General features: G+C 45.4%; 1 protein-coding gene across 1 annotated transcript in view; it reads right to left on the bottom strand.

The window, feature by feature from the left end:
• Positions 1-3,787: 3,787 nt before the first annotated feature.
• CFAP57 (cilia and flagella associated protein 57) overlaps positions 3,788-11,433 on the bottom strand; it is a 126,932-nt gene continuing 119,286 nt past the window's right edge. Inside the window, exons 20-23 of the mRNA XM_075003219.1 lie at positions 9,576-9,710; positions 9,347-9,490; positions 5,786-5,918; positions 3,788-4,853 (exon numbers count right to left, since the gene is read on the bottom strand). Of these exons, the coding sequence (XP_074859320.1) occupies positions 4,642-4,853; positions 5,786-5,918; positions 9,347-9,490; positions 9,576-9,710 (624 nt within the window). The 3' untranslated portion in view covers positions 3,788-4,641. The remainder of the gene's footprint in view (positions 4,854-5,785; positions 5,919-9,346; positions 9,491-9,575; positions 9,711-11,433) is intronic.

Genomic DNA, 11,433 nt, shown 5'->3' with positions numbered 1-11,433 from the left:
ACCCCTATCAAGAATGGCCCCTACATTGCCGCCCTCCTGTATGCAATTTTACTACCGTCTGCCTTGGCAATTGTTAAGTGCACTGGCCACTCAGCGGCAGACACCGAGGTGGCAAAAGGTAATGCACTTGCTGATGCTGCTGCAAAACATGCCGTCACTATAAAACCTTCACCAGAAGCGTTTCTTGGTCCCCTCTCTGTCTCTGTAATGCCACCATCCCTGTCTCATCTCACTCAGCTCCAGGATTCTGCCCCAGAAACAGAGAAAGACTCCTGGAGTGCTTTGGGTTGCTCTTTGCATTCTGATTCCCTTTGGCGATCGCCCACCGGTACCTTTGTAGCCCCCCTCTCACTCTACCCGTCTCTAGCCGCCCTGCTACATGGTGTTTCGCATGTCGGCAAGGAGGGGATGGTCTCTGCTATGAGTAAGGTGTGGTGGTGGGCTCCCCATTTCAGCTCCTTTGCAACCCGCCACTGTGCCGCTTGTGTTACTTGTCAAAGCCACAATGTAGGCAAATCTGTAAAAGTAACACAAGGGTTCCGGGGTTTGCCTCAAGCACCTTTCCTACACTGGCAACTTGATTTTGTACAAATGCCAAAGTGTCAGAAATATGAATTCATTTTAGTTATAATATGTCTATTTTCGGGTTGGATTGAAGCCTTTCCCTGTCGCAAAGCTGATTCATTGTCTGTTGCAAAATGTCTGTTAAACCACATTATCCCTACCAAGGGAATTCCTGCCACTTTGTCTAGTGACCGGGGAACACATTTTACTGGAAAAATTGTTCAACATCTAAACCAGGTATTACATGTCACCCACCTGTTGCACTGCCCTTACCATCCACAGAGTGCAGGGGCAGTTGAAAGGCGAAATGGTGTGCTTAAAAATAAGCTGGCAAAAATCTGTAGTTCCACAGGGTTAAACTGGCCAGCTGCTTTACCACTGGCCCTTATGGAAATTCGGTCATCCCCATCCCAGAGACACAAATTGAGTCCATTTGAAATCATCATGGGACGCCCTATGCGAACAATGGCTACTATTACCCCAGTCCCAGACCTAAACCTAACTCACAGCACGCTCCTCCAGTACTGCAAAGGGTTAATGCAAGCTGTGAGCTCCTTCCATTCGCAGGTGCGAGCAGCCTGGCCAACGGAACCCACCTCTGCTGCCTGTCACACTCTTGAGCCTGGTGATTGGGTCTACCTGCGGCACCACCTTCGGAAGCACGCCTTGGAACCCCGGTGGAAGGGTCCATACCAGGTACTGCTCACCACCCAGACAGCAGTGAAATTATCCAGCGTCGCTGCATGGATCCATGCCTCACAGTGTAAGCCAGCGCCACCTCCAGGGGACCAAGCACCTCTGCAAGACCACGCAGAACCAGCTTCAACCCCAGAAGACAAAGAGGAACAGCCTGCAATACCTTACAATCTGCGCTCTCGTAAGGGTTGCCAGAAGCAGAGGGTAAGCAGACAGCAGGACCCAACAAACAAGAAGCAGTAGTGAGCCTAGCGCCTGCTGCCTGGTGGACGTAAAACCGTGACTGCGGTTCCCTCGAAAGGGGTTGTCGGAACCAGAAAGGGTCCTGCTTCCAACATGTGTCCTTTGAGAAGCTTAATCCTCAGCTACTGTGTCCTGAGGGTCTGGGGAATCCAGAGTGACAGTGACAATTCTTTCATCCAACAACAGGTGCAAATAGCCCAGATCCTGAATATTTCTAATTGCTGGGTCTGCAGCCACATCCCAGCTCACTCACAAGCTAGTATCCCCAACATGGCAATCCCTTTGAATTCCTCAGAGCTTGCTGGAGAACCCTATCCACTTAAAAGGACATGGAAGGAAAATGACACTTGGGGGCTGGGAAAAACATGTGTTCCTAAACTTATAAGTGTGGTGAAAGGAAAGGGCCACTGGTGCTGGGTGTGTAATGGGACAGGGCTGAATCTAGGGAGGAGCAGCTGTCTCCAATACATCGTGTCCCATGGTGTATGGGACTATTCAAACAAGGTTGGAGAATGGCGAACCGGGTATGGAAAGATAAACTTCCTCTCAACCTGGGAAACTGGTTGTTTCAAGGAATCCTGACTATCCTATTTGGAATTCTAATAATCTTTGTGTGTTTTCAATTGATTTCTTGTTGTATCCAAAACTGCACAAGACACACCATCCATCAGGTTACCCCTAACCAGAGTGCTAATCTAATGTTGTTAAATGTCACCAGTGAAAGTAATGAAAAAGAACGATTGATGTATGGAATCCAGTAAGTCGTTGGTCATGGGCGTAGCCTTGACCAAAAGGGGGGATTGTGGAAGTATAACATTGTATAAGTATAACGTTGTATAAGGGGACATGCTGGATACATTGTATATGAGAGGGCATGCCAAAACATGTTACAAAGTATCTGAGGGAGCACACGTAGGGACAGTTAGCTTTTGAATGGAGAAGCAATTAAGATGGAGCCAGCACGTCTAAGAAGCAGGCATCAGAATGGAAGGTGTGAAGGGCAATTAGTTAAGTTAACTGGAAGCTGTTAAAGGAGATTGTTAAGGGTGGCAGGTAATTGAAGATACGTGACTGGTCTCAGGGATCTCGAAGGGTGGTGACTAAAATCTTTTTCTTCTTTTGTCTGTAACTTCTCTGTAACTTGTTCTCCAAAAAACTGTATAAATTAAGAGACACAAGCCCCACTCGGGGGGCTCACTTCTAAATGTATTAGCAGAGCGGCTTTGCTAATAAAACAGAGTGGTCTGATAAATTGTGAGTCTGAGTCAAACTTTGACACCACTTAACTAGCTGCAGCCTTTCTCTTTGTTCCAAAGCACAGTCACTAACCCCAGTACTCACAGTCCCATACAGCTCTGTGCTGCAGTGATACTGGGTCCAGCTCTGATTTGTCCTCCCTGGCACAATGCTCCTCCTGTTTCCTGTCCTGGTATCTATGCCCTGCCATGCTCCAACTGCTCTTTCCCTCCTAGACTTCAAGCAGGTTCTTGGTTCCTTCACTTTGTGAAGGCCTGCTTGCTGCAGCCGTGTTGTCTGGAGTTGTCCACCTCCTCCTTCTGAAGCTGAGGGTGAGAAGTTTGGGCTACAGGAGGGGACTCTATGCTGGGAAGTGGGGATGAGGTATTCAGAGTGTGGCAGAGGGCTGAGGATTGAGGCAGAGAGTAGGGGTGTAGAAGGTGGTACTGGCTCTGGGCTAGGGATGCAGGTTCTGGGATGGGGATGAGTGATTCAGGGTGTCGGAGGAGGCTCAGGATTTGGGGGGGACTCAGGGTTGGGGGCAGAGGGTTGGGGCTCAGGGTTGGGACACAGGCCTATGGCAGATATCTCCTGGTCAGTGGCACAGGAGTGCTAAGGCAGGCTCTGTACTGCACTGTGGAAGAGGCCAGAGGTCTGGCTCCTATGCATGGAGGCCAGAGACTTCAGCATACTGCTCTGGCCAAGAGGCAACACTCCCACACTTCCCATTGGGTGTGGTTCCCAGAGTGCAGTATGGAGTCAGGAAAGGTCGGGATTATCCTGGTTTAATCCCACAACACCAACCAGAGCTGGCAGAAACCCTTTTCAACTGGGTGTTTAGGTTGAAAACTGGACACTTGGCAACTAACTCTCAGGATACTGACTAGATCCCCAAATGCAGCTCCCCAAAACCCCTAAACTCCTTGTCCCAAAATCCTTCTGAAAACACGTGCCACCTGTCCAATCCAAACAGCTCTTTTAGCTAGCGCAGGGTATGCAAGTCAGACAGTGTGCACTGAGGAGAGCTAAAACTGTAGAAATCTCGGGGTTTTTATTCATTGTTAGATTTATGACATGACTTTAGGAAACAAGGTTACATTAAGAAGTGAATCTTCAACAGCAGTTTGAAAAAGACAAGAGTGGATTTGCAATAAGAGTTCCAGATGTAAGAAGCAAGGCATTGAGATAAGCAGGAAATCAGTATAAAAGAAAAGGGAAACAAGAGGCTTGGGTTGAAATGCAGATTTTGTCTGCTGAGCCTAGGGCTCTTCCCTGACTCCTGGAATATTTTGTGGATGACTACTACTCTGCTGTACCACACCAAACAGACTGTTGGTTGATTATATCTGACCACTAGTTAAACATGATCTTCACAAGGCAATCAGTTTTTGCCAGCAATTTGGGAAGTTGCTTAGAACAGATTTCACTGTTCTTATTACCATCTCTCTTATGTTCCATCTGAATGTCTCTTGGCACTGACTAGTGATTCAGAATTTCAGGATGTGGGGCTCTGGGGAACTTGCCAGCCCTGTATCACATTGAGCCATAACAGGTTTACTGTATTTATCTAATCCCTCTGAACTGTGGGAGCTAATTTTTCAGTGACTCTTGCTTCCCCAGAGATCTGCACACATGCAGGGCAGATGGTGCTGTCTGCATTTTCTGTTTATTTTCTCTCCCCTCAGCTCAGTTCCTGTTGAAAGGAGAGAGTATAGCAGAGAGTATGCATATGCATTTGTGTCTCCTTCTCAGAAGGAAGGAGATTAGAGCAGTGTGTTTTGTGGGGGAGTATTTGGTTAGCAGAGGAAGTTACAGGACAGAACAGAAAAGAAAAGGTCTGGTCTGGTTCCAGGATTCTGATGCTGTCAGCAAAAAGAAATTGTAGAGTTTCCTTAGGATGCATCATTGTTGCTCTGTCCCAGGGCTCCTTTCAATCTCCAGCATGGGAAGCTTCCCACCTGACAGAGGCCGAAGAGCAAGAACTTGTTCCTGTCCTTGGATTTGATCCCGAAGGCGTTTGATTTCCAGCCTTTGCATTTCTATGATTTTCTCTGTTTCCTCTCCTACATTCAGCCTCAGGACACCAGTATTAGGCAGCAGTTCACTGGAAAGAACTAGAGAAAATAGTAATCAGAGTGTATAACAATGAGGGCTCCAGCCAAGCAAGCTCTATTAACTCTTGAAGAAAGAGTCAATACATTGACCATGAGACAAATCCATACCACCAGATACTTTTGAATTGATGCTGAAATCTTTTTATTTACTTATTCATTTTTTGAATAATAACAGAGGTAGCCATGTTAGTCTGTATTCTAACAAAACAAAACAGCAGTCATGTAGCACTTCAAAGACTAACAAACTGATTTATTAGGTGATGAACTTTCATAGAACAGACCCACTTCTTCAGATCTATAGAATTTCCAGTCCAGACCCAGTTATATAGCACAGAGGTCCAAAAAATTTGCAATAAAAGCTGACAAATTAAATACACAGAACTGAAGGAGGCGGTGAGGGGTGGGGGATGTTGAGTGTCTTGCCTGAGAGAATTATGAACATCAAAGGAATGGAAGCAGTCCTTGTAATGCGTGAGATAATTGCACCCCTCACTCCCTCCTTCTATGTACTTGATTTTTCAGTTTTTATTGCCTTTTTTTTTTTTGTACCTCTGTGCTATATAACTGTCTGGACTGGATCTGAAGAAGTGGGTCTGTCCCACAAAAGCTCATCACCTAATAAATCATTTTATTAGTCTTTAAAGTGCTACATGACTGCTGTTTTGTTTCATTATTATTTTGTTATTATTTTCTCTACAGTCTGAATCTTGACTGTATCTTGGTCAAGAAATTTGGACCTTGGCCAAAAATATTGACTTCCTCCTATGTAGCTGCTGAGACAGGAAAGAGGGAGCTAAACGAAAAGGCTGTGAAGTGCTTAATAAGTAAACACCAGTCACAAGGAAAGAAACACATGCTGGCAGAGGGAGACAAGAGGCTTTCAGATGAAAGCTGACAATAAGAAGGGATGCAGGAAGAATTCCAATAATCACCTGTGCCTGGGATCCCTTGCTTCTTGTTTTTCCTGTTTAGTCCTAGTGCTGACTGGAGATCATGCACCTGGGTGCGGGTCACCTTCAGTTCCTTTCGCAATTCATTAATTTCCTTAATCAGGCTCACATTTTCCTGTAGTAACAATATGCTTGTATTTTCAATAGACATATTTGTATTACAGCGTAACTGTGGGAAAAGACACTAGATACTAGCTGGTTAGGATGACCAGATGTCCTCATTTTATGGGGACAGTCCCAATATTTGGGGCTTTGTTTTAGAGAGGTGCCTATAACCCCTCACTCCAATGTTCCAATTTTTCACACTTGCTATCTGGTCACATTACATCTTGGTCAACAATGGGTAGCACCAGGGCCATGGGGAAGGAATACTGGGTATCATGAAGGTCGGAGCTGTAACTGAAACATAAGGATTGCTATACTAGATAAGATCCTAGAGTCATCTAATTTAGTAAATTATTAAACAGTAATTAGTTACCAGGACCAAAGACATTCACATAAGGATTCTGAAAGAACTTACATGTGAAGTTGCAGAATCACTAACTGTGAAAGGGCAAACATAGGGCCCATCTATAAAGAGGGAAAAAAGAACAACCCAGGAAACTACAGACTAGTCACTTTCACTTCTGTGCCGGGAAAGATAATGGAACAAGTAATTAAGGACTTTATCTGCAAACATCTGGAAGAAAATAAGATAATAGGTAATAGCCAGCCTGTAACATTCCTCCCACTAGCATTCACCATGTTAGGCATTTCTCCATCAGGCTTCTTGTTGAAGACTGAAACTAAGAAGTCATTAAGCACCTCTGCCATTTCCAAGTTTCCTGATAATGTTTCTCCCTCCTCACTGAGCAGTGGACCTACCCTGTCCTTGGTCTTCCTCTTGCTTCAAATATATTTATAGAATGTCTTCTTGTTACGCTTTATGTCTCTAGCTAGTTTGAGCACAGAGTCAAACCTTCACATAAAGATCCTAGAGCTCTGCACAGTACAGAACATCAGTCACCACTTCCTTCCTTCCTTCCACTGCTCTGGAACTCCCATATCAGAGTTATGAAAGACAATATCATCTGTATGTTTTATACAAACAGACAGGGTGGAGGCAGATCCCACATATTATGTGCAGAGGCCATATGCCTCTGGAATTTTTGTATCCACCACAACATCTCTAGCTCAGTGGATTACATTCCTGGCACAGTGAATGCTACCGCAGACGCATTCAGCAGAAGGCTCCTTCATCACCAGAAGTGGGAGCTCAAAAATAAAAGTGCTATATCACATATTCCACAGGTGGGGACAACCACACATAGATCTCTTTGCGACCCACAAAACTCCAAATGTCCCCGCTTCTGTTCCCAAGCGGGCATGAGTCTACATTCACAGAGTGACATGTTCCTCGTCACCTGGGATGAAGGCTTTCTGTATGCGTTCTCACCTATACCCCTACTCTTCACAGTAGTGCAGGAAGTACATATAGATGCAGCCACACTTATTCTGAGAACCCCAGCATGACCAAGACAACCGTGGTTCCCATTCCTGACTCGCATGTCAGTACACACTCCAATCCTCCTTTCCCTTCACAGCATGGATTTGTGAAGAACAAATCATGTCAGACCAATCTGATAGCTTTCTTCAACAGGATAACAAGTCTTGTGGATAAGGGAGAAGTGGTGGACGTGGTATACCTAGCAATGATTTAATAAGGTCTCGCATGATCTTCTTATAAATAGATTAGGCAAATACAACTTAGATGGGGCTGCTGTAAGGTGGGTGCATAACTGGCTGGATATCTGTTCTCAGAGATTACTTATTAATAGTTAGTAGTCATACTGGAAGGCCATAACAAGTGGGGTTCCACAGGGGTCTGTTTTGGGACTAGTTCTATTCAATATCTTCATGCTTATTAAGTTTGCAGATGGGACCAAGCTGGGAGGGGTTGCAACTGCTTTGGAAGATAGGGTCAGAATTCAAAATGATCTGGACAAACTGTCTGAGGTAAACAGAATGAAATTTAATAAGGATAAAAGCAAACTACTCCTCTTAGGAAGAGACAATCAACTTCATACATACAAAATGGGAAGTGACTGTTTAGGAAGGAGTACTGCAGAAAGGGATCTGGGGGTCAGAGTGGACCACAAACTAAATATGAGTCAACAGTGTGATCCTGTTGCAAAAAAAAGCAAACTTAATTCTGGGATGCACTAATAGGAGTGTTGAGACCAAGACAAGGAAAGTCATTCTTCTGCTCTACTCAGTGCTCATTAAGCATCAGCTGGAGTACTGTGTCCAGTTCTGGGCACCACGTTTCAAGAAAGATGTGGAGAAATTGGAGAAGGTCCACAGAAGAGCAACAAGAATTATCAAAGGTCTAGAGAACATGAGCCATGAGGGAAGACTGAAATAATTTGGCTTGCTTAATTTAGAAAAGAGAAGACTCAGAGGGGACATTATAGTAGTTTTCAAGTACCTAAAAGACGGTTTCAAGGAGGAGAGAGAAAGATTGTTCTCCTTGGCCTCTGAGGATAGGACAAGGAGCAATGAGCTTAAACTGCAGCCAGGGATGTTTATGTTGGACATTAGGAAAAAATTCCTAACTGTCAGGGTGGTTAAACACTGGAAAAGTTACCTACAGAGATTGTGGAATCTCCATATCTGGAGATATTTAAAAGCAGGTCAGACAGACACCTATTGGGGATGGTCTAGATGGTGCTTGGTCTTGCCATAACGGCAGGGGACTTTACTTGATGACCTCTCCAAGTCCCTTCCATGATTCTATGGAAGATCTCTAGTATGAGTATCACTTGCCAGGAACCTGATAGCCCAGATTCTTAGTTTTCATTTCTGTGCTTTTGGTACAAAAGGAACTGAAGCTATTCAGAATTAACTAACAACTATACTTAAATTTTAGACTATGATTCAATTAACTACAGTAAAAATAATCTAACTAGGCATTTAAAGTACAGATCCAGGACAGTCCCAGAGTAGCTCCAAATCCAGCAGCTTGTCATGGCTAGAAGAAATTGGAGTGAGGAATTGAGGAATATGTTTTACATCCTCAGTGTCACTATCTTTACAATAATTGAATGGAGGAGCAAGGAAGATGCTTAAGGGCTCTAATTGGGCACTACTAGCTAAGGTTCCATCATCCAGGCTGCACCTGTTAGAGCTTCCCATGGATGGGAATATTCAGAGGATACATAAAGAAGAATTACATTATTTAACATCATCCCTTTACTCCTGAAATTTACACTTTGGATGCATAAATCCTCAGAGACTGGAAATAGTAACTGTTCCAGCCATATATTCTCTTACACATCCCGCTCCCTTCCATCCATCATTTTCAGAAAACATAGTAACTTTTAAATACCTTCTCTTCATCAACTTAGAAAACTTCCAAGTGGAACTATGGGAGGGTATCAAACAAATATTCTTAGACTCCCAAGAACCTACTGCAGCTAGGAAACCTGAGGAAGAGGAGTACTCTTGTGTGCAACTTTTCCATCCATCTGCCCCTGCCAAGATCAAAGAAAATGGGCTACATACTTGCATGATGCGCACATTATCGGCTCGGTGTATCTCACTTTCCTTCACCACCTTCTTCTTCAGTGTTGCCAGATTCCTCTCAAGATGCTCTCTCTGCCGTGTGTACTCCTGCTGCAAATCTGTGTCAACACCCACAATCTCCACCTGATGAGAGACAATACACAGGCTCAGAAGGTATGACATCAGAGATGACCTCCTCCTACATGGAGAGGAAAGGGCCCTAACTCACCATGTCTGCCTGCTGAACATATTTGTTGTAGAGTTCCCGGATCCCCTCCTTCAATTTTTTGGGATCTTGGATGAAACCCACACAGTTATGAAGGTCCGTTTTAAACCGCTTGACAAGAGCTTCCATATCTCTCTCCTGCAAGAATTATAGACAAGCAACCATTCAAAAAAAACTGTCAAGCACAAGGCCCTCCTGGAAGCTCTAGTTTGAATTGTTGAGAATCCTTATGTGTTCATAGTTATTTTTGTTTTTGTTTTTTTAAGAACGTGCCATCTAAACATCTCCCAGCTGTAAAGCAAACTTTCTTGACTTTGAGGACTGTCACATTTAAGCAGTGGGGCTGACAGACACTGCGGATCACAGGACAAAGTGGGAGGGGAGTCTGGCTCCATGTGCTCAGATAAGGTGAGGCCACGGGTGGAAGGGGCAGGGCCTAGGGCAGTTAATCCCACACCCTCCTGAGCCACAATGAGTGGCACAGCAGTACTGTTGCTTCAGTTGAAAGGAGCCAGGAGCTCTGGCTGCTGTTGCTACTACTTGTGGCCGGAGCTCCAGATCCCTTTGAATTGCCAGACCTTGGGGCAACTGGTCCCTTTGCCTCCCCACCCCTGCCAGCAGGTCTGCTCTTAAGATAGCAACAAATCTTGCCAATAACCAACATCTCTCCTCACTCCATGAGGATTGCATTATTACTTGCACTGCACTAGAGCTTGGAGGCCCAAATCAGGTTCAGATACCTGTTATCCCGAACACTACACAAACACATATGCAGGTGCAGTTCCTGCCCAAAGAGCTTACAGTCTTACTAGAAACAAGACTCAACAGATAACATAACAGGTGACAGGTCAGAAAAACAGGTGCAAATGTATTTATGTGCTTAACTTGATGGCTTCTTATCAATACCCTTTCTTCACTCTCCCTGGTGCAAAGTTTCGTATTTGCTCACTCTATGTCCTGACTGCTTCTCCCATCCCATCCTTGGCTACTAAATTTCTTCATTCCCACTTCCAAACCTCTTGCTGCTTCCCTCTCTGACCTTCCAGACACATCTTACATGATTCCTTCAACTACCAGTGTTCCCTGACCACCATGTGCAAACCCCCCTCTACCTTTCCTGATTAATGTCACTGTAGAGGTCCAGCCAAGATGGTGTTCCTCAGATGGAATAAGTTGCCAAACACAATTCCCAAATTCTCTGCCTTGGTGCATCAGAGATGTCACTTAGACCCCTCCTCTAATACTCTATGAAGCTTCAATGAAGCCACAGACCTTGTAACATATCCAGAAAGACAATGCAAACAGATTCTGTTAGACCAAATTGCTGGAGCTTCAGTACAGGTTCAGTCTCTTAAATTTATACTCTCTTGTCCGGCAACATCCGTGGTCCCGCAGGCCCCAACCACAGCAGAGAGTCCCAGGGCTGGGGCTGGACTTGTATTAGTGGGGTAGTCATTGGGCCAGAGCAGTGGCTGGCAGCCTGGCAAGGGCCAGAGCTAGAGCTCCCACTGGCCCTGCTGTAGTATGGGAGAGGGGTGCAGGGCTCCCGCTGGAGTGTGGGGATGGGGCAGAGCTCCTGCATGAGCCCCTACTAGAGCGCAGAAGAAGGAGGAAGAGTGAAGCTGGGCAGGAAAAGCTGTGGGCCAGTGGTGAGCGGTGGGACTGCCATCACTAAAGAGCTGGCCAGGGCACAGTGGGGTCATGGACCACAGACAGTAGCGTTGCTAGGGAGTCAGCCAGGGAGCCATGGGGCTCAGAAGCCACAGGCCTGGGGAGCCAGTGGGAAGCTGCCAATGGAGCCATGGGGCTGGCAGGAAGCTAGCAGGAGAATCATTGGGCTGGGGAACCGTGGTAGCTGGGG

The sequence above is a fragment of the Carettochelys insculpta genome, chromosome 9, assembly GCF_033958435.1.
Source record: "Carettochelys insculpta isolate YL-2023 chromosome 9, ASM3395843v1, whole genome shotgun sequence".
Classification (NCBI taxonomy): domain Eukaryota; kingdom Metazoa; phylum Chordata; order Testudines; family Carettochelyidae; genus Carettochelys; species Carettochelys insculpta.
The sequence above is the reverse complement of the archived record's forward strand: the minus strand, read 5'-3'. Positions and strand labels throughout refer to the sequence as shown.